The 25,581-nt window shown below is 31.2% G+C and overlaps 1 protein-coding gene across 1 annotated transcript; it reads left to right on the forward strand.

The window, feature by feature from the left end:
- The first annotated feature begins 1,821 nt into the window (after positions 1-1,821).
- LOC127725963 (5'-nucleotidase-like) lies at positions 1,822-13,872 on the forward strand. Its single transcript, XM_052233266.1, has 9 exons — positions 1,822-2,109; positions 3,491-3,495; positions 5,253-5,431; positions 5,827-6,012; positions 7,939-8,136; positions 8,311-8,442; positions 10,058-10,177; positions 11,535-11,690; positions 13,646-13,872. Exons 1-9 carry the CDS (start codon positions 1,822-1,824, stop codon positions 13,870-13,872), a joined length of 1,491 nt encoding a protein of 496 aa, XP_052089226.1.
- The last annotated feature ends 11,709 nt before the right edge of the window (positions 13,873-25,581 follow it).

The raw sequence follows: 25,581 nt of genomic DNA on the forward strand, positions 1-25,581 counted from the left end.
GTGAAGGATATATCTGGATCCTCCGTCATCGGAATAATTTCGTCGTCACCGTTCGTAACTATTTCTGGTACTAGTCAACAAATCTTAGTCGACAACGGTAATTTTTTTATCTTAACATCATCTGCAAAGCCTGAACAATAAATATAAAGTCATGTTCAATCCTTCAGTCAATACATATACAGTGATAAAGAGTCAGTGCTGCTCAGACAATTCGCTTGAAATCAATTCAGTATTGGTCAGTAGCTTTTCAGACATTTCAGTATGTTCTTAATCTATACAGGTGAATAACAACTACTGAACATTCTGAACAAATACTTAACAGATCTTAATTGACTGCAAGCGAATGGTCTGAACAGTACAGAATTTACCACAGTGGATAAGTTTGACAATTGATGGAAAAACTGGAAATGACTTAATAATTTATTGCGCAATCTTTTAAGAACCGTTCACACCAAAATGACCGTTTAATACTAAAATTATTTTTCCAAAGATGGGATCCCACACAATTAAAAGTTTTCTGAGTCGCTGCTGATTCGCTTTGTCTCACTTGGGTTTCCAAATGTAACTGACTTTCGTGTGACTAGCAGATCCAATACAATAATCCGTTTATACATTTATTATTTGCGTACATAAAAATTAAAATAGTAGAAAAACCGAACTCCAAGTAAAATTCAAATCGGAAAGTCCCTTTTCCCATAAGTAACCGAAAAAATCAAATCACAAAATTATGGATATGTGGCTAACTCACTATTCTTACATGTGCGTCAAGGTTTTGCATGCACTAATATTCAATATTTTAAAACCACATGTCTGTGTGCAAAGTTAAAAGACAATAAGAAAGACATTCAACTCCTTCAACAAATTTGCAGCAACAAAGCAGCAATCTTCTGAATTCAGTATCAAACTGTGAAAGGAAAACCAAAGTGAATCGTACATGGCTAGACTGAAATCTAGCAGTTCTTAGCTCATTTACTAAATAATGGAAAACCAAATTACACTTCATAAAGAAATTATTTTCTATACAATACATTCGAACACTTAATTTAAGTTACTCAAACGATTTAAATAAAGACATCAACTTCTTTAGTATTTTGAGGGCACTCGTTTCACAATTATATATTTGTTTTTTTTTTAGTAATAACTGTTAAAAATTGAAAGTACGAATGATTATAAGTTTAGTTGCAAAAATGAAAATAAGATTGATTTGTAGGTATTTTATAATATTTGTGGAGGTTTTAGTAAAACGATGATCTCTTTTTGTTAAACAAACAAATATCAATACTGATCAACAATTGTTTGAAACCATTATATTAAGGTATGAAATGTATGTTATATCAATGAACATATCTTTAATGTAGGCTATTTTATGTGGCTGAACTCCTCCCCCTTAAAAAAAAGAAGAAAAAAGCAATAACCTAAAGAATTCGAAACTTTTCTCGAGTATAGACAAGAAATGTGAGTTAAACGTCTTTTTAACTGTCTTGCTAGTAACTTACATTTAAAATCATTTGGAATTGTCAAACTAACTGAACTTAAAGAAAAAATACACATATAAAAAAGAAGAACGAGAATATTAGTCAAATTGTAAATTCATTAGATATTTGTTAAATAATTGATTATTCGTGTGTAAACTATAAACTTGTCATTTAAAAAGTCATAATGCATCGATTTGGTAAAAACATTATTATCCGTCTGTGAGTTAATCATGTGCATGCGTTAGTAATAATTACTAAAGCAATTTACATCTTACTTATTTAGTTCAATTAAATAGTGCAGGATTTTATCATGTTCAAGATGAACGTGATTTTATTTTGTTATTTTATGCTTATAACTTGTGTGACATCTTTTAATTTGACTATTTTACATACAAATGACGTCCATGCACATTATGATGAGATTAACACATTTGGTGGTCAGTGTAATAACATAGGAAATTGCTACGGAGGTATGGCGAGACTCAAGTACAAAGTGGATGAAATAAAGAGACTGTATCCCAACAATACAGTATTCTTGGATGCAGGAGACCAGTACCAGGGCACATTCTGGTTCTCAGAGTTCGGTGGGACCATTGTTCACACATACATGAACCTCCTGGAATATGATGCTATGGTAAGTACAATAAAGTTCATTAAGGCTCACATTTTGTGTCATCGTCTTGTTGCGCTTCATATTAAAGTTTTTCTTCTTTAGATTTTGCCATGATTTTGTTGGTCTAACTTTAACTTATTGGTTTGATTCTGCCTTTCATATCGTCCGGCAATTTTTTTTTAAATATCATTGTTTTCATCTCAACTATAAAGACTTCTATCTCCTTACTTTGAAGATCCACCCTACTGGTTATTCATGTTTTAGTTGGTGCTGAACGCTTCTAGTTTTCGATCAATATGGATGTGAAAAACTCATTGTTTTCATATAGTATTAGCATGTTTAAGGAACTTGTAATCTATGGATATCAGTAATATTCACAATTTATTAGTTATAATACAATTTGTAGATTGTGTTTCATGACTATTCATGAGTATTTTCGTAACATGTACACGATAAACTGTTGTTCAACGTGTAGCTTCAACAATATTTGGTACATCTAATACTAGTATACAGTTTTCAATTCAGTGTACATAAAACTTCTTTCGGTTGGAAAATCTTCAAATTAAAGAATGCAACATTTTTTGCAGTTGATTCTTTAATCAAAGGTACTTTCATTGCCTATTTTGAGGTCTCAATATAAACCAATTCTTCAAAACTGGTTTTATCCATGTCAGCAATGGGAGTTCTGGGTTGAAATGTTAAATAGCTTCGACTGACTTCTGACTCTTTAGTGAACTCTGTAGGAAGTCATCCACCATCTACAATGAGAACAAATAAGATCATTTTATGTTTCCTGCTCTTCAATATTGTCAATTTTTGTTATGGTAAACGGAACATCATACTTCATCTCCTTATTCTTAAATAGATGCCGAGTTGAGTTTACGATGCAGAAACAACTTTTTGTTTATTACTGTGTCATGAAACTGTCCCTTGTTTTTGATTAATACTTTTCTAAACAAAAATCAGTTTCGGACTCTCTTCATCCCACATTAGAACGATCAATTTGATAAATGATATCAGATAATCAGATAATTATTTAATTAATTAGATCATAAAACATTCCGTGTAGTACATATTCTTCACATCTTACAAGTGTACCAATAAGATATGATTCTTGTAGATAATGACATTATTATACGTATATCATTTCTCAGGTTTATAAAAAATATGTTGCAGTATCAAAATTACACTTTTGTAATATGCCTAATTGTTTTGATTAAATCTAAGTTAATATGTTGTATTAAATGAAGGCAAACTTTTCAATAAAAGCTTTAAATTGTGAATATTAGACTCTCGTAGCTAGGATGTAAAGTTATAAATGAGTAAGATGTAGTGAGGATAATGTTTACACTGTAATTACATGAATTATACACATTTTAAAATGATTTTCTTTAAAATAAAGTTTCTGTAATTCTGTGTGCATTTAAACCAGTTCTGATCAATTTATAAATTTTGACACACCACACGCTGACTAAACCTGTCAAAATAATTGTCCACCATATATATTTGGAACTTTGTAGTTGGAATTTTCTTGTATAACACTAGTAATTTAGGCAACAGTCGTTTACTTGTGTTAAAATCTCATAAATCAACTATGAAGATACAAATCAAGGTAAGAAACACAAATTGTTGGAATCTCATGAACCCCAAATAGAGCTAGACTTGGTGCTTCGACAGGTTAAGAGTCTCTTGCTAGGAATTACATCTAAACAGATCTGGTTAACCGTTAATTACAATATTTATTCATTCTTGATAATTAAATTTTGAAATTGTAATGTTTAAGAAGATAACTTTCACGATTGGATAAGTAACGTAGTCAACGAGGTGGTGTGACAAAAACTATATATATCCTTCGTGACAGACGATATGTGATTGATACTTAAAACAGCGGTATACATCTAACAAACAAAGTATTACTGGACGCTTTATTTGTATGTTTTGAGCTTGGCAAATTGTCTGGATAGCTGTCTATTGTTGAACGATATATGTCTTTGATTCATTTATTAGTTTGGCATATTCCTACATATCATCTTCATTCAGACAAAGCCATAGGCAAATGAAAATGACGAAACGTTTTACACAACAGCAACACATCAATTGTGGCATTGTTTTAATTACTTCACAACTTTTTCATTGTCATTTCCTAAGTTCTGTTATAGCTTCATTTTCGAATTCCCTCTTTCTTCGACAAAAGAACACTTACTGTTTTCAATTGATACTCTAGAAACGCCAATATAAAACATAAAAAACAATATATGGTGCGTGGTTTGCAAAACCTGGACCAAGAAAAGATTTTTGTTTACTGTTTTCAAGTTTAAAAAAGAAAGTAGCCCAAAATCCGTCAAAATAACTGAGAATTGTATTTAAATAAACAAAGATTCCTTCACAATTGGCAAGAACTACCATCAAACAAGTCAATATTTGGCAACACATATCACCATATGACCAAATCTGTTTGTAGCACAGGGTTAATTAGTCCGCGAGACTTCTGCATAACTGCACTTGATTGTTTTTCTGATCGTACTCTTGGACCAGAACAACGTTCTTAGATATTAAATTTTTTAATGGTTTGTGTAATATTTTTGCATATTTTTGCTAGTCCTAGCCTCCCTGCAATTTTTTTTAACTATTTATTTCACCGGTTTAAAGCTACAAACGAGACAGTAAAACTGTCTGAAGAAATATTTTACATAAGTTATTTAAAATGAATTTAATAGTTTAAAGGGCTATATTTTGAAAAAGATGAACTATATAGGTACTGGTTATAAATCAAGTGTTATTATTCGTTTATTCCTGATCGGAACTGCTTTGTCAGAAATGTATCAGAACGAAATGGCAGTTTTTTAAGGTGATTTGTTCAAACAATAATCAGTTTCATATGAAAGTCTGTCATATTTGATACAGTTGGTTTTATTTGCATGCTTATTATAATAGCAGAACCATTTTCTTAGATCACAAACCTATTACCGTTTTAAATCTAAACAAATACACTTTTAATGCATGCTGTTTATTAAGGAATTTGCAGAGACGGGTTAAGAAAATAAAGAACACTATTAAATGGAATCAAACCACTCATTTATAAACCATGATTATATAATTCTATAATCTACCATTTTTAATTGAACTGCTGAATCCTATTGAATATACAAATTCATCTCTTACAGGCTCTTGCCACTTGTAGAAAACAGTGATAATTTTAAAGTTCCTAGCTGTAACATCGATGCATCTGGAGAGCCTATGATTCAAAACAAGTTTCATAAAAGTGTCATCTTAGATATAGATGGCGAAAAAATCGGCATTATCGGTTACACAACAAAAAATACACCCATATTATCCAATCCAGGTACAAAACTATTCTTTGAAATAAATTAAAAAAAAATATCCGGACAAATATTATGAATCAAAGGTGTTTTTTCAAAACTAGTAAAATCAAGCACAAATCAAATCATTTATCATAAATATGTTATAATGATTCTAATAAAGTCTCAATGTACTTCTCTAATTACGTTGATGATTTCATATGAATTCATGTATTGTCTCTTAGATATTCTTATTGTAAGCAGGAGCCTTTGCTATATAACACACATCCATCTATTTATCCAGATTTAAATTTATTTAGATCTGTATGTTTTTATTGTATTTCAATGAAGTCTAATGGAAATTTAAACATTTGTAAATCATGCACTTAAGCACAGTAGTAAGTTATGCATTTTTACTGTACCCATTGCTTATGTACAGGTAATTTGGTGTTTTTGGACGAGGTCACATCCATTCAAACACAGGTCACCATGCTTAAAAACCAAGGAGTAAATAAAATCATAGCTCTCGGACATGCCGGATTTAAGGTTGACAAGAAAATAGCACTTGAAGTGGAGGATATCGATATTGTTGTTGGTGGTCATACAAATACATTTTTATATACAGGTATACTTATGTTTATAATAATGTATGGTTATAATAAATAACAAATATGATTATCTATTTGTACATAGTCATGATTGAAAAACCGTTATATAATTGGCAGGTTAAGGGTCATGAATTATTCCGAAAGTTCCTGCGTTGGATATTTCTGTATGTTACCAATGGATTTTCAGTTATAAGGTTTGCTAATACATACACATACGTTTCCAAAACAGTGGGTTAACAGGCGAGGCGCCAACAATATAAACATTATGTTATATATATAGCACGCCTTTTGTTGATGAGTAAGGCGTGGCTATACATGATTTGTACCATTAATGAGCGATGACACATGTCGGGGGTTAAACTTAACTGTACTTTGCATGAATTAAATATGTCAATGAAATAGTGGCGCTTTCTATGACAAAATGTCCCTAATTTTCAGACAATGATCTCATGGATCGGACTTTTTAGTTGGATTTGATTTAATGATAGATACACATGTTAATGAATCGTTGCCGTAATACTTTCATTATGGTTTAAAGACCAGAGAGCGATTTATGCGTTATTGAAGTGCCTCCTCCCCGGGCAAAAATTCTTGAGGGGATAAATGCAAAACCATGCTGCCTGCATTCAAAACCAATAAGACGTGTAGTTTTAGAAGAGGTACACGAAGGAAACTTTTTACAACTTATTGTGAAGGTATTCCGCCTTTCCCAACACCATGATAATGATCGATGAAGAGATGGGCTGTTGATTGCGTAAGATCCAGAGATAAATATGTTTAGCACGCTCAATTTACGGAGATATACCTTTAAAAAGTGGAGGAAATGAAACGACTAAAAATCCAGTGACAATTTTTTGGAATATTCATTTTGACACGATAAAAAAGTATCCCCCAATTTATCAATATCGCCTCATTTTTTATAGAGCACGTTATGCCTTTTTGTAGCTTTCCTCGGGTATTCATGTGTTGCAAGTATAGGAAACCATTTTTAATTTAGGGTTAGGTTTACAAGTTGGAAAGTTTTGAGTAAGCTCCCCCCCCCCCCCCCCCCATTTTTCCAGATTTGTTTTTTTATTTACTGTTGTGTATGCATTTTGTTTAAATTTATTAGATGTCCCTATTGGAATTTTGAAACAATACATTTATTAGGACATTTTATGGTCATTGATTTCGTTGTTTACTAGGTCAAAGAGGCGGAGCTAGACATTGAAATAACAAACTTGAGATGGAAGTTAGAGCACAGGTCTAAGCTCCTTCCATTCTTTGCTTTTCCTATGACAAGCGACACACGGCGGGACTGGAGAGTGCAATTACTAAACAATCATTCAGTTAACTCACTTCTCGAAAAATAACAGAAGTTAACTCACTCAAAGATCAAAGGAAAAATTACCAATCATGTAACAAATGGTAATTGTGGTATTGTTTTAATTTCTGTCGTCAGTACTATTTCACGAACGTTTTCTTGTGAACAGTTATATATACCTCATCTTCATATTTATATATTACAATCAGTAGCGTTATCGAGGAGAATGTGCAGAACATTGAAAATACATCGGTTTAACAGAGGAGGTAATGGATTTGGCAGTTTATGTGCTAGGGCGGATATACAAAGGCAGTTGACATACAAAAGAAAACGTCTCATAAATTACAAATAAAAAAACTTGTACTGATAGAGAGCTATCATAATTGATATAAAATATTATAAATATTTGCATTTCATGCGAATATACCTTTTCTTGCATAATAAATTGGAAGATGCAAAATGAAGGGGTTCCCCGAAGAACACAATCTAAAACGAGTATTCAAGTTCGTTCTTTATGAACTCATCATAGATACCAGGATTAATATTTTGAACGCATGAACAAATTGATATTTTTTGAAAGTATTACAATATTTCAAAATGAATACTCTACCTTAAAAATATTGTTTTTCTAAATATCTAGGCACACCGCCATCCAATGATAACGCAGTAGATGTTTATCCCACAGTTGTCATAAATAATAATGGTGACGAAGTTTTAGTAGTACAAGATTATGCCTTTGCTAAATACCTCGGATTTCTGCAAGTGGAATTTGATAACAACGGAAAAATTATACGTTATAATGGAAACCCTATATTACTGGATAATTCTATCCCTAAAAGTAAGTATTTGTATTTCATAATTCTGTTATTCATTCTTTGCATCAAAATGTATCAAAGATACCAGACTGATAATTTTGGATGCGAGGGGCGCGTTTCGTCTTAGACTTAACAGTGGCGCTCGAAATAAGAGTCGGAATCGCCAAAAATATTGTATATTATATTGCTTTTTTTAGATAGACAACTGGAGAATGTTACTAATGATTTCGGAAAAGGGTTGAGAGCAAGAATGAACAGTGTTATAGGACGCACATTAGTTTTCCTAAATGGAGGTAGATTTGTCTGTAGATTACAAGAATGTAACTTAGGTATGATATATACAATACCAAAAGTCATTCTAAACAAGTTACTTCAAAAGTTTCCAAAGAGCAATTAATAATGGCTAAAGGTAGACTTAGTCTCGACCTTTTTTTTTATTACAAATACTTAATATTTTTAAGTAGAACTTTCATCCTTTGCTCCTATTATGGTGTGTGTTTTCTAGTGTAACAAGGTCTGCAAAAAATAAAAGGATCTTTGAAAAATATTCTGGATTACTCCATAGGTGAGCCATGACTAGTTTAAAATGTTCTATTTACTAAACAAAATACCGCCACTTTACATTGACAAATTCGCAGCCGTTCCTCTAGGTCAATCCGTAACCACTGTTAAAGATAGCTGTATTTCTATTATATTGATGAATATTGTCTGGAGGAAAGTATTGTATTGCACGAGATAAGTCATTAAGTAGAGTAAATTAGGGCGACAGTAGTTTACTGGCTATAAAACCAAGTTTAACAATCATTTACTTTGGAATATACCTGTACCAAGTCAGGAATATGGCAGTAATTTTTCACTTGTTCCGTTGATTGATGGCGTTTGAATTTGTCGGTTTTTAAGGACTTCCCCTTTTTGAATTTGTCTTGGAGTTCGGTAGTTTTGTTGTACTCCTTACTGTTGTTCAAACCAGAAACTAAGAGAATCCCACGAACTCCAAAATTAACAAAACCGAGTCGACAGGTAAGCACAATCTGCTATGCATGCATAAACTGCCATGCGAATTTACACTTAATAAAAATGTCACAATAGGAAATATGACACAGTCGGTATAATTACAGATCAAACGACTGTACTGATATGTTAAGATCTAAGATCGCGAAAACGTGTCGCCAAGGAGTTGAGACACCGACACAGCGTACCGGGAAACCAATTTATGATTGTGACCATAAAATATTTGAAGTGTTGATTTCCGTCGTTCTTGCTACTATCTCTGTTACAGCCGATTTATGTGTAAGAAGCATACCCCTGTTAATATAATATAAGTCCGTATACTGTGAACATGCACGGGCATAGCGTATTAACCGAGACATGTAAACGCCATGGGATGGTGCGGAAGGTATGCTTCTGATGAGAAATTGGAAGTTGACAATTGGAAAGTTGAAATCATCACGTTTGTCATATATTTGAGTTTGTAGTCGTCCAATTGTGTCAATATCGAAGAACAGACCAAGATATGATGCAGACCTCCTTCTTTCGGTAGTATCTTCAATTTTAAGTTCACTGGAATATATGGGACGTAAGCACTCCTTGGTATGAATGTGGAATATTGAGTGACAGAGCATCATCAATAACCATATCCAACAGCATTTGAACTATATACAGTGTATCTTTGCTTTTACACCAGAACTTCTAAAAAAAAACCCACATAGCATTAACCTACCGTCGTCCTTTTTAAGCAAGTTTGCAATAAGCAGTATCGGAGAATATTGAATGATAATTGTGGTTAAACCTTTAAAGAACGTTACGTACCTATACCACAAACCGTTTATATTTTACGTTGCCCTCCTTATGGTGCATCACAATGCTTATATTGATTCAAATTTATTTTTTTTAAATTGGAATTAACATTATCAGTATTAATATTCTTCCTTGTCATGAATTCAGGAAATTTGATTGCCGACGGCATGGTTCATCAGAATCTTTTACACGCAGACAGCGTAGATGGAGCTAAAGTTTTTATATCCATAGTCAACTCAGGAGCAATACGATCATCTATTGAAAGAGGTAATATGATGATACAACACCTTTAACAAGACACCTATAACCAAATTATGACATGAACGAAAACATGTTTGTTCTTAATAAGTTATACCGTTTATGGTCATTTCGCAAAATTAAACATTACAAATTACTCTAGAAGCGTTAAAAATTTAAATTAGTATTAAATATGAAAAAATGTTGATAATAGAACGCATGATATCGGACATTTGTTAATGTAGCTGTCAATAAGCTGGGTTTTTTTTATAAAGCAACAGAAAATTTTGACAATGTTTGAGTATTCATAGCGGCAAGTAAAAATACAATGAAACTAAACATTTTCAAACAAATCAGTATTTCTATTCATTTAATACCTGAGCTCGTGATTAAAATCTTCAATTGCAATATGTATATATAAGAAGTTATGTAGTGCAATGTTTTTTTGTTTTTTTTACAATGGTTTGATAAAAGGTAACAACAATTCCAGCCGTATGGAACCGTAGGTAACCATATATACTAACTGAAAAAACCCAGGTGTAAGGAATTACACGATACTCATATTATCACGATAGAAACATTCATTTTACAAAGTATATTTCTAAACAACTTTTGAAATCCGAATAAGCAATTGATGAATTTATACCTATTACAATCCTATTAGTGTAGAAAAGAATAAATATATTGCATAGAAAAACAGTTCTAACATGTATAATAAAGAGTTATTTCCGTATCAGTTATTTAGTATATAAATTATTGTATGCTTCATAAAGAATTTGATCAATATTACCCATGTCTATTGGAACATTTGTGTTTGTCTTTATATATCTAAAAGGTACCTTGCATTTAAAGCTGCAGCATACTGAATATTGTTAGCATCTTACAAAGAGAAATTTTACTCACATGAAATTCACGTGAATTTCACTTCAAACCAGTTTAGACGTGACACTCACTTGAACTGATTTCACGTGAGTTTGACGTGAACCTCATCTGAAACTCACGTGAATTTTCAAAATACAGTTATTCAATTAACATTTAAATTTTTAAATTTGATTAAAATCGTAAAAAAAAAAATTTTCTTTTTTGTAAATTTCACGTGAAATTCACGTCACCAATTTCAAGTGAGATTCATATGAAATTCAATTCACATGAAATTCACATGAACATTTTCACGTGAGTTTCACGTATAAGCTCGTTTGAGGTGAGTTTCACATAAAATTTTTCACATGAATTTCATCTGAGATTCATGTGAAATTCACGTCAGCAGAATTTGCCTGTGTAAACGGCCGTACAATAGTACAAAGTTAGAAGAAGAATTACAGGATAACATCAATATTTTTACTGAAAATCTGTATAAATCATATATATATATATATATTTTTTTAAGGCAACATTACAATCGGCAATGTTTTAGAGGTGAGCCCTTTTAGGAATACAATTGACACAATCAAACTAAGGGGAGACTACTTACTGCAAGCATTAGAACATAGTGTAGCAGACTATGATATAGATGGACCAGGTGGTGCGTACTTACAATATTCAGGTGAGTGTTAGGTAAATGATTTCCATATGTTTGTCTTCGTGCTATAAGGATAAAAGAAGAAGCAAATAAAGGCAACAGTAGTATACCGCTGTTCGAAACTCATAAATCGATAGAGATAAAAACAAATCCGGGTTACAAACTAAAACTGAGTGATTCTTACAATATATACTTATGGAGACAGGTCTGTACATATTTTTTCTCAGCGAATCCCATTTAATTGTAGAAAACTTATCAACAGTACTTAATTGTCAACTGTAACTTGTATATTTATTTGATTATAGTTGCCAATAACAGAACGGAAACTGCTTGTCCTTGCAGAGCAACTATACTCATCTAGGTTTTAATTGAGCAATATTGCTGAATATAGATGATTTTGTACAGTTTTGTGGGCTATTTCTTTTTCAACAATGTCCATTTTCTTTTTCATATTGGGATTTCTGTTGATATGATTATATTATTTCTATTGATATCGTTGTGTCACCCCTTTTAAGTGTATACAGACATAGGAAGATAAACCAAATAAGGAATATTTACCTTAAATATTAGTGGTGATTATCATCATACCCCATTTCAAGAATAATCTTTATTAGTTACGTATGGAACAAACGAGTTCTAAACAAAAGAGAACAACTTGCGCCTTAAAGAGCCATAACCTTAGTGATATTGGATTTACATATTTCATCATCTCATTGAATGCTTAGCTATTTAAAATTGTGCATTCAGATTGAATTGAAGCACTATGAACATTAACGTTAAGACCATGATATATCACAAACCCAACTCATAAGACTACAACCTGACTTTCAAATATTTTCCTTTGAAAGTTCCTGGTGAAGTTTATTCAAGAAAAGTGCTTCGGACGCATCAAAATATATCAAGTGTCATTTTCTATGTACGTCTTTAATGAGGGTAAATGAAGAAAAGTGCGTCGGACGCTCGAAATTTCTTAGGGGTTATAAACATTTTTTATTCCTTGTTTCATAAGAAAACAAGAATGTGTCCATAGTACACGGATGCCCCACTCGCACTTTATCATTTTCTATGTTCTTTGGACCGTGACATTGGGGTCACAACTCTAATTTGGCATTAAAATTAGAAAGATCATATCATAGGGAACATGTGTGCTATGTTTCAAGTTGATTGGACTTCAGCTTCATCAAAAACTACCTTGACCAAACACTTTAACCTGAAGCAGGACAGACGGACGGACGGACGAACGAACGGACGCACAGACCAGAAAACATAATGCCCCTACTACTATCGTAGGTGGGACATAAAAATTGTTGAAAGCCGTACGTATGGTGACCTGTAGCAATGTTAATCATTTAGATTGGTTGTTGGTGGATGGTTATTTAATCAGTAGACACAAAACATCCTTATACTTTTATATTAGCTCTTGAAGACAGTTGAATTCTATGGAGATAAAAAAACACACACAAAACAAAATTCAAAATATATTGCACATTTAGTTAAATCTATAAACAGAAAGTTCAAAAGTTAAGGAATTTTAGCTTATCTTTTAAACCTTTTCAGTGCAATATGGTCATATCCGCTTATTCAAAAACGCTAACGTGTAATGCCACACTTTAGACCCTCAAATTAAACGATGATTGGTGTAACGTTATACGTAACTATGACGGCTTGCATTACTTTGAAGATTGTCGTCCTCGAAACTATTCCAACTCCGTGGTGATACCTACAGAACATAAAATAAAATTAGTATTGAAAACCATCTCGAGGAAATCAATTAGAATTTCGCAATGTCGTGAGGTTGGGACGATTTGACCGTCGTAATTAGCCATTAAACTGGTTCAACTCCGTGACACCATCAACATCAAATGAGTGAGCCATAAGTTCTCCATGTATTATGGAAGTCGTCGAATTGATAATGTATCATCTTTAATTTATTGCATTTATTATAATTTGATAAAATTAGATTATTTCACTACTTCCAGGAATAAAAGTAAAATATAATCTCACAAAACCAGTGCAACAAAGAGTAGTTGAAGCCTTAGCTATCTGTCAAAACTGTACCATTCCTGCATATGAACCGATTGATGAGAATTTAATGTACAGTTTGATTTTAAATAACTTTATACGTAATGGAGGAGATGGATATTTCATGATCAGGGACAATGCGGTACAATCGCATACTATCGGTAAGCTTCTTAGTGCTATTTGATTATGAATACAAAAACCAATGCGCATACTGACCCGGCGACTATTCATTAAAAGTTAACAACAATATATCGGATACCAAATATGATAAATTTTGACTACATGTCTTCAAAAACCTACAGTATTCAAGAAACATACATGTATTTTCAATATTCCCTAATTTTATACATCCCATACCACATTTCAGTGTTTTTGCCAACATGGAATATCATTGATACGTCATGTCTTGTAAATTTACTATTCGTAATTTCTGGTCAATTTGCTATTCGTAAAACTTTATTAAGTATCGAAATACTACAATTTTTAACCCAACGGATTAGAAGGCAACTGGTGAGTTTTATATCAACGAAATTATGCGCATTGTATCTTTGACGATTTATTCATTTTAATGTGGGTCTATCTTTTCCCGACGAAATATGTTTTTGTCCAAAAAATTGATTAGATTGCAATAAAACGGATATATTTAATATCACTGCGATGAAACGTACTATGCTAAATAAAAAAAAATTAAAGCACATGCACAAACAGACTATCAAATGTGACAAATTGTCAATGGTTGTATAAATCCAATGTGAAAGCTGATCAATTGATGAATTATATATTTGTTTTTACAAACAGATGAAACATATTTAATGGAGAAAAAAAAATGATGCTAAAAGACATAAAAAGTAGTTGAGAACATTGTGTACATGTCATAAGGACGAACAACATATAAAACGCTTTTTGTGATGTCAAAATTGTATGTATTTTTTTTTAAACAGTTTCAACATAAAAAGGTATATTATCGGGAATATATTTCACAACAGTAGTTTACCGATTGAAATCATAATTTGAAAAATTTGACACATTGAAGATTGAAACAAAAACTGTGAGAATCCAAGGAACGTGTATATCATGCAGATAAGAAATACACAGAGTCTGTCATATTATTACCTAGCATTACAATACACCACTTTCTAATATAAAGTAAGATCCTCCGAGTGAAAAAATAAATCAACCGTGGTCAAATTTCTAAATATCGAGATTTGACAGAATTTTGCATTCTAAAAATATTATTCACATTATATAATATTCCTTTTTCACAGGAGATCTTGAGGCGGATGTTTTAATTGAATACATTAAAAATGTGTCACCTTTTTACAACGGCATTGAAGGGAGGATAATTATGGATCATTCAACAGAGACAATTGATAGTTTAACATGTAATGACGGAAAAGTGATAGCATGTGACGACGTTACTGATTCTACAAACACCTGTGATAGTTTAACGTGCGAGGATGGAAATGTATTAACATGCGCTGGCGTTATAAATTCAAAACAATACAAATACTCTAGACGAGCAACACAGAAACAAAGGAAACGAAAACGAACCAAAATGCAATATGTCTAAGAAACAAGAGCAGACATAAGGCAAGAATGAACATTAATTATGCGGATATAATGCGTTTTCTTAAAAGAAATTATTACTGATAATTTACAATTATTTGACAGTTTCGGTGTATTTGCATTTATTTCAATAAATAAATTTTAGGCATCAATCTTGTTTTTTTCGGTATGTAAGTAATTTGGCGTAGGTTGTGTGTGCAAGACGCGCGTTTCGTCCTGAGCTTTAAGAGTTTAAAACATTATGCGGATAACAGAAATACTACGAATTAATGTTACACAATATAACAGACCCCAACCATCAAAACCGACATTTGCCTCCTCCAAAACATACATATTAAAAAAATCAAACACATTGTCCATATAGCCTCAATATGGTCAAGGTATTTTTTTGTTTTACAAAACATTCTCTTTGTCTGTCTAGACCGTGTATGGTTAAAGTAAAACATACAATATCAAATCTGCTGAATGTGTAATAAACCGCTGAGAGCTGTTGGAGTTCAGAGGCATTGTACACTGACGTTAGTATATAATGGTCAATGAGGAAAACAAATACACAAGTTTGACCCTTTAAGCGACCTCAATTTTTGAGAGGTAAACAGTAGGAAATAAATAGTAAGGTAGAATTATAGTTTACTTCAATTAACAGTGAGTTCTAACAACATACTTTAGTTTCAATTTGAAGACATTTTTGGAAAGAATCATAAAACACAGCCTATAAACTGATCAACATCATCATTGATTTCAGGTTGTTGTTTTCATAGCACTGAGTACTATAGCATAAGGCTGGCAATGCTTTAATATTGCTTCATATGCCTGTTTCAATTCATTGACCTCCGGAATTTTTGTAAATTTCCATCTATCGTCATATGACCATGTACATGTTCCAACTGTGTTCAACCACAATCCCGTCCTCTTTTTCTTGATAGTGACACCACGGAATGAGATTTATCACCGGATTTGTGCGGGAATTAGCAAAACAACTGGTACCACATGTGGAACAGGAACTGCTGACCCTTTTACCCTTCAATTTTTAGTGGGGTTCGTGTTGCTCAATCTTTATTTTTTCCATAGTAGTGTTTTGTGCACTTGTTTGTCTGTTCATCGTTTTTTGTTTTTTTTTTTATCATCGTGTTGTTAGTTTATGTTCCACGTATGAGTATCCCCTTGTTATCTGCCATCTCTTTTTTTGTGGAATGTGCCGGCAAAATACTCTCAATTCTAGTTCCTTTATCCTTTGTCATCAAGGTATCTTAATTGGGTCTGTTTTAAATTTTAGGTCTGAAACAGAAGTACACAAATGTAATTCTTTCATTAAATTTCATTGTAAAATAGTTTTATGTAATTTACAGTTCTGACCTGAACAGATAAATTCAATTTGACACATGAAAATTCCATAAACAGTAAAGGAGTATCACAATGAATGTTTTATAATTTTCTAATAAATGTTAAGGCCCAACAGATACAGGATATATAAAACATGTCTAATAACAGTTTAGAGTTAGGAGTGTTAAACGGGATCCTAATCAGGTATGAACACCGTATCATGACCTGTACAGATTTGTGAATAATAACGTTTTTAAATATAAGATATAAAACAAAAATCAACAGAGGATTTGTAAGGATTTCAGTCTTTTACATTTTTATTTAACCAAAATAGTTAACTTTACTTTTAGCAAAAACTAGAGTGGTTATAAAGGATTGAAAAGGAAATGCACCTGAGGATTATTGACATATATTAATATATAGTATACCTTGGACACTTGATTGATAGATCCAACAACGGATTGATAGATTCAATCGGTTAAGAACTTTGTTAAAATGTTAGTACTTGCAAATTAGTATTTTTTACTGTGACTTGACTATAGGTGTTGCTGTTCAACCAGATTGTAAAATTGACAATACAATTGGGACATTTAAATTGACCAGTTGCCAGATTTAAATCTCACTGAACCAGTAAGAATCTACCTTGATGGATTTACCTATGAAAGGTCCATGAAGTGACTTCACCTGTTTAGTGGTTAAATTTTGTTCAAACTTTAAACTTTATAGATGAAAACAGCAAATTTTCAGGAAATATTTGATATTTTATCTATTCCAATAACAATAATAATGATAACAACAATAATAGTGTAAAGCTGTTATTGGGAAATGAAATTAAATAGTACATAATCAATTAAGAAATTTTGTAATCTGACCCATTTGAAATTATAAAAACAGTGCTAATTTCAATAAATAACATAACATGCCTACAGTTTAAATTAGCATACACTGGATATGGTATGAAAAAAGCTTGAGTATGGCCACAATATGCAAACGATTCCATGTTCTAATTTTTTAATTTCATTTTCCAATGTTTTTCTTTAGAGAATCCTAAAATAAGTAAGGGAAATATACATTGAAGTTACAGTCTTTTTTCATTGAAATGAATGTATTCGTAAATGGCCATACAATTGCCAAAGAAACAATTTTACATTTAGAAGGAATACGAGAGATTATTACTTTACTGTCATTTTCAAATTTAAGGAGTGAGCAAGCCAGAACAAGAATATATATGTTTTTTTTCCTTGCAGGGTATTTAATTGCATATCATATAATGCACTACATTTCCTCTTTATTTTTTCATAGCCAAATACAATGAGTGCTTGGATTTCTTTTATATCATTGACAAGTCCTCTTTCATCTCTTTGGCTTTTTCTAATATAAGATAACTCAAAATATTTGTTTTTAACTCTTGTGTAAATCTTAATTATTTTTTTGATTTCCATAATTTTCCAGGATTGACAAACACCTGAACAAATGTGTGCATTCTTTCATTTAAACATTTGTTCAATACTTATTGGCATGAGCCTTGCACAAAGTGTTTATGCATAGTGAAATATAAAAAATAATAGTTATGAATAAACTGTTTATTTATTTATTTATTAACACAGAATTTTGATATTCCATCCAGTATTCCAGTTTCATTATTTGAAGTAATTTTGAAATTTTTTCCTTAATCTATTAACTTTTTGGAATATTTTCTTACATTTTCACTATATCACTAGATTTTTTTTCTATATCCAAAGTATTCTCTTTAATTTCCCATGATATATATACCAATTAAACAGGTGCAGAGTCTTTATATTAAATCCAGAATTTTGTAATTTTTGATTATTTCCAATATCACATTACAAATTCTTTGGATATTTTATTCATTTTTTCCCCTATATCACTTGATTTTACTATATCCACAGTATTCAATTTTTCTTTTATTTCCCATGATATATATTCCAATTTAACAATATCAGATCCAGAATTTTATAATGATTATTTCCAATGTCACATTCAAAATTGTTATCCTCATGTCATGAATTTTTTGGGAATATTTTACTTTTATTATTCACTTTATCACTAGATTTTACTATATCCACTGTATTCACATTTTATTTCATTTCCATGATATATATCCAAAATTAAACAGGTAAATCATCTTCATATTAGATCCAGAATTTAATAATGATTATTTTCAAAATCACATTTAACATTTAAAGCCACAGAAACATGTCGGTTGAACTTATTTCTCCTAATTGCATTCCAGTTTTGATTTTTTTTACCTTTTAGATTAACTAAATCCCATCTTATAAAAAGTGAATTCCCGTGAGTGAACACAGTATTTTTATGCACTAAAATCCTAATAGCGTTCAAAGAAAAACACTGCAAGCTATACTCCAAAATCAGTTTGGCTTTTACATGTACATCATCCTGAAAAGCCACACAAAACTTTTTGAATGAGTTATTTCCTCCTTGATACATTTATGACAATCCAGTCAAAGTCACATTTTCAGAAGCAAAATTAAATGGCATCTAAGAAGTGAATTCAAATAAAATAAATCCCAATTTTTTATGCACATTGATTCAAACAGATTTCAAACACTGCGAATAATAATCTAAAATGAAAAATTTGAAGGGATATATGAAAAAATGCATAACATATTCATCTGAAAACTGAAATTACCTGAATAGCTATTTCTTGTTTCACTGACATCTGGACAATACTATGTATAAGGGTTTACAATTTCAAGATACATTTATTATCTTAAAACAGTTTTAATTGTCATACATATTAACTTGCTTTTAAGAAAATCTTTGACTGATTTAGATTTTTGGGTCAAAATTCGATTTATCATCTATATTGGGGACTTAAAACAATGACAATTAATAATATTTTCTTCCCTATCAATTTTAAAATAGAATAACCCTAGGTGAAGAAAAACTTCAGGAAAAAAGCATGCTGTAAGTTTGGGTTAGGTGAATTAAAAACTGTACAGGTAGCATCAAGGTAGACTCAACTCTAACAATACCAACTGGTAAATTTTAATGTCCCAATTGTATTGTCAATTTTACAATCTGGTTGAACAATAGGTAAAGGTAAACATCAAAACCTATAGTCAAGTCACAGTAATAATTATGCAGTCGTGGCGTGATAATCATAAAATCTTTACATAAACTGGTTTTGGTAGAAATCATAAAAAACATCATACACTTTTGTTAATATGAATAAAAGGACAAGTGGGGCATGAAACAATGACACAGCTACAAAAAGACACAAAAACAAAAGAAACCTCTACAGAATAAGATTAACTTGTTTTAAAGAAGGCCTTTACATTATTACAAAGAATATACAAAATATATTTTTGGGTTGTCGTTTGCTTCTGTATAACAATTTTCAACATTTGCAAATATTTCTGTAACGGTTATGCATGACATATAACATTCCTGTGAAATGGTGATAAAACAACTAGTATGGAAACTTTCTACTTCCATTTGATGTTGTACAGGTACATGACCATGTATGCACATAAAGTTTGCACCTGTAGAACACATTGTAAGCTAGCTGTCATTATGTTGATGGCACGGTTCGCCCTTGACAGCTGTGAATAAGAAAAATTAAAAAAGAATTCAAATCATGAATGTTTTAGCTTTCAATCATCACTTTAATGCATTTACTACAGTAACAAAGTAGACATAAAAGAACGCAAGCATAAATCGTAGGCCTTGACAGACATTCTTTTGATTTAAAGGTACTCCTATTTCCGCTGACAAAAAAATCATAAAATTATATGTAAATGATTGTCATGTTTAAATATAGAACGTTTTGTAATCCAATCTACAAATATTCTACAAATCTTGACGATTACTGAAAACAAATGATTAAAAACAAAGCAATAACAAGGTTGCGATATCTTTAATCAACAACAAACATTAAATCCTCAACAGCCACTCAACGATTAACAAACTTTAAACAATAAAACTATTTAATACGTTGCCACCGGCATGTTTAAAAAAATTGTTATAAATTCAACGACGTAAAAATTGAACTGCCAATTGTATTAGGCAAATTTAAAATGAAAGATTTTGACAGTTTGTTAGTTTCATGTTTTTTTATTTCTTTTGCGTTTTCACCAGCGTGTCTTATGAGTCTTGTGTAAACAAAACCGGCCACTGACGTACCAAAATATAATGATGAATCATAATCCAAATATTTCGGCACAGACATAATTTTAAAAATGCATTATCAATTCTACAATTTACTGATGTAGTTGAATCCCAAATTGTTTAGGAGTATTTGACATGAAGGCAGTTAATATTACCCAGCTCTATATTTTCTTATTTCTGTTTCCAAGTTTTTGACTATAAATAGACTTGCAACTAAATATAAAATTTTGAAACCGTTTTAAGCGAAAATATATTATTAAGAGAATAACTATTTGATGTACAAAAGATCGATTGAAAAATTGCATACCGAATCATTTAATCGTTTCTGATTCCATATTGACTTACGTTTACTCGCATTGGAAAGGGAAATTCACTGTTAAGGTTATAATGGAATATAATTTACACAAAATGATGTGTTTCTGAGTTTGTTTCTTGCACCAAGCATGGAACACTGGGCCTACTAAATTCTGCAAACTAGATGACCAAAATCAATGGTCAATTCAAAGTTGTTGATTTAGTACAAACACTTTATCAAAACCTCTTTTCATAGTTTTGATATCAATATTTAATAGTTTAAGCAAAACATATCGAAGTTGTTTTTAGAAGAAATACGATTAAATTGCCTGTAATATGTTGTTGCTTATTTCAATTATCTGATAAGAACGTATTACCGGTAACGAGTTTTGAACGATATTCTTATTAATACTAATTTAAAGAATACGTAACTTCATAAAAACACTAAGTACGATATCTCCATTTTATGTCTTATTCACTGGACTCTTGGGGGTACGGATCTAATTCGGTTTCAATGTACAATAATTACATTACATGTATGTTTCACGAAAATTTGTTAGTTTAATTGGCTAACAACAATCGCGCGTCATTCAAAAATTAATCTTCATCTCATAATAAAATGTTACATTCGTGATGACAAGTGCTTCCACAAAAAAATGCATAGGTAAATATAAGATAAACTGATTAAACTTTTTTCATGGTCTTATTACATAAAAATGTAATTATAAGAAATGAATGCTTCTTTTTGTAATTTTATGGGGTGTAAAAGTGTTGATCGTGCACACAATTTTAGAATTTCCGCGCTTCATACAAAAACGTGCTTTGGTCAACATTTTTACACCTCAATAAAATTACAAAAAGAAGCATTCATTTCTTAAACCAATATTGGTTTATGACCTAGAGGCAGCAATACTTTTATTTGGTTTTCAGTTTGATTTGATGAATGTCTTAGATTGTGTTGAATATGTAAATATATACGTTTCATATTTAAAAAGAATGACAAAGAGCTAATTAGTTTGATTGAGGACATGAGTTTAATCGCAATGTGAATTAAATGTTAAAAATCTGAATGTGAAATACACACATCAAACAAAATCAAAAGTTTTTCATTTGTAAAAAAGTGCATAAATGTTTTATATACCATGTCCTACGCAACTTTTGAGTAAATTCCCTATGATTTTTTCATAAACGGTCGAATATTAGTTTTTTGACGTTTAAAACAAATATTTAAAAATAGCTTTTGGACGTCCAAAATGAATCATAGTTATCCCATAACAAGTTAACTGTCAATGCAAATTTTGTCATAATTCCTAATATGTATCAACACATGGTTGGAGTGGTGGGGTATAAGTTTATTGGTTGCTTTGAGTATTCATTGAATTCAAATTGCACGATGCAAACGTATAACACTGAACTTATTTGTAAAGATATGCTTTATACAGTTCTGGGAACATATATTGTTTATATTAATATTTAAAATAAAGATTTGTCGTTAAACTGACAATATCAATTAATATACGAAGTTAAACTAAAACATGGTTAAGTATATGACAGCAGGCAATCACTTAACAACACAAAAAGCTACGCACAAATTTCATTGTTAGACTTAGTGGTGTGAATAATTTGGTATACAACTATTTATGTTCTGTCTGTGTGAACGTCATATAACTTGGCTCCTACATTATTCATTATAGATTATATTACATATATAGAATATACTGTCAGGATATGTGACGGTCAATTTATACCTGTATGTGTAGACTTTGTCAATGAATTATAATCACGATTTTTTCTACAGACAATGTGTTGTGAATGCACACTTGTTCTATACAGACTATTATTCCTGATCATGGATGTCTCAGAACAAAACCAGTTTACAAACTTTTTAGAAAAGACAAAAAAGGCAAGAAGCTTTGACAAATTCATATATTGTGTACGGGAAAGTCGTTGGTAAAGACTAGTATTTCTGCTTTTATAAAACATATTTGTTTATCATATACCAAACAATTGTCTTTGATGTCTTTGTCAATATGTATACAGCGGACATAAATTCAACAGTCTGATTTCTAGTTAAACTAGCTCTCGTCTTCTTTGAGCTGAATCGTTTTGTAATTCAAATGAATCATATTTTGTGGGCAAAGATATCTCAGTAAAAAATACAAAAAAAAATATTATACCTAAGCTACACGTTACGGTATACAGAAATTTGCGATAATTAAATAAATACAGTTTATTTGCAATGTTGAATGCATCTATACATAGATATAAGAAGATGTGGTATGAGTGCCAATGAGACAACTCTCCATGCAAGTCAAAATTTGTAAAAGTAAACCATTATAGGTCAAAGTACGGTCTTCAACACGGAGCCGTGGCTCACACCGAACAGCAATCTATAAAGGGCTAAAAAATTACTAGTGTAAAACCATTCAAACGGGAAAACCAACTGTCTAATCTATATAAAAAACGAGAAACGAGAAACACTTATGAACCACATCAACAAACGACAACTACTGAACATCAGATTCCTGACTTAGGACTGGTGCAAACAATTGCAGCGGTTTTGAATACATCTATATATATATAAATGTTTTGAAAGAAAGGGTATCACATAATCACAAATTAAGATTTAATAACAATAACGTTACAAATACTACTGTACTTTATGCTTATTTCGACAATTAGCTTCTCTTCAAAGATGCTCGCTCGAGACATAAAAACACAACAAGATTGTATTCAATAATCCAACACCTAATGTAATTATGAGGCTGACATTTTGAATCACAATCTGAGATACAATTTTTGGAAGTGTTCTATATAAAAAGCACATATTCTATATGTATTTATTTAGAAATGCCAACTCCTATGAACATATTAGAAAAAATAAAAAACTTTTAAAATTGCATAATAAAGGTTGACACATTCTACTTATTTTGACATGGCATAGCACAATTCAGTGTAGTTTCGAAAGGTAACAATATTGATCACGTGTAATTACATTTTGCGTTAAAAATACGTTTATCAACGCTTTTGGATCAACACAATTGATATTTTATAGCCCAAAACATAAGTTTTAAGACATATTTAAGTATTGCAAATATACCACCTAGTTTACAAAAAATAACATCTGTCTCAAAAACAAGCTCGGTAAAAAGTATGATCTATTTTGTTATACATTTGTTGTATTTCCAAGTAATTATCTCAATCTACTATATTTCTCGAATCATTAAAATTACAATAGAATTGGAACTTGTATCAACATCCGTTTCGTGCTTTTCAAAAACTGATTTTAACTGTTTTTAATGTAAGATTTGTCAGTCATCTGTTCGAGATTCAAAATGGAGAAGGGTTTGACAATATGAGTAGATCAACCCCTCTACACCTCTATTGGGTGAGTTCGTTGTTGTTAGCAACATTTTCGATAATCTCTGTTTAATTTATTCAGATCATTTTAGACGTCTACCGATTAACAGCTTGACTTGTATATTCAAATGCTTTCTGTTAATCGTAGATGCGTTTTATTAGTTGTTTAGATAGATTGCTGTCTAATTGACGTTACACCTAAAATTTTGTTCATTTTGAAAATAGACTATTACGTAAAGGAAATAAAATAAAATTATGGAAGCAGACCAAAACAAGGAAATTCCAAGAAATAACATAGATAACAAAACAAATATAGAGACGTACATTAGAGAGTTTAAACAGTTTTTAAAAATTCCGTACGTACTTGAGGTTTCATTATTTCTATTTTCCTTAACTCTTTACATGTGCTAATGTTTTGCTAACTTATGGATAATAAGTTATAGTCGACTTCGGTACATTGTATTACATTTCTTAGTGTCTAGTATAATGTTTCCTATCTTGTTTTTTGTTATCTGAAATGACGATGTCTAAAATTTGTTTTAAATATTATTTATGTCAGATTTTAACAATTGTTTTTTTTTCTAATTCCAAGCAGAAATTTAAGAAGTGATAAATTTACTGTTACTCCGGCATTATTGCATTTGCATTATCAGGTATATCATCAAGAGTAATTATTAATACTACCATGTGTCCTTCAATGAACAGATGTAACGTGAACGACACCTTGCAAAGAATTCCATCAACGGTGCTAGAAAATGTCTTGAACCTGCAATGAGGTGGAAGCCTTTGTTTTGTCTTGAAGGTTTTATTGTTTCTATAGATAACGAACAGCTATATAAGCGCTGTTCCTTTGCTTCTGGCTTTTCAACGTTCGCACATGCTTTGATACACCATATTCTTTTGTTTCATCTATATATTTCTCAGTCCATTTATTTTGATTATCTGCTGTTTATTTAAGATAATGTACTGCCTTTTCAGATGGAACGATATCAATCCGATGTTCTTGATATATGGTTCTACTTATAAGGAAGCTATTAAACCACGGGTTTCTAATAGTATAGTTTAACGGATGCAATCATAATTGGGTTGATCGTTATCGGATATCTGTGTCATAATGACTACGGATATGTACTAATTCTCGTAGCCACAATCCTGTCATATTATCTTCAAAGAGGCAATGACATACAAAAGATAACCT

The sequence above is a fragment of the Mytilus californianus genome, unplaced genomic scaffold (assembly GCF_021869535.1).
Source record: "Mytilus californianus isolate M0D057914Y unplaced genomic scaffold, xbMytCali1.0.p SCAF_15, whole genome shotgun sequence".
Classification (NCBI taxonomy): domain Eukaryota; kingdom Metazoa; phylum Mollusca; class Bivalvia; order Mytilida; family Mytilidae; genus Mytilus; species Mytilus californianus.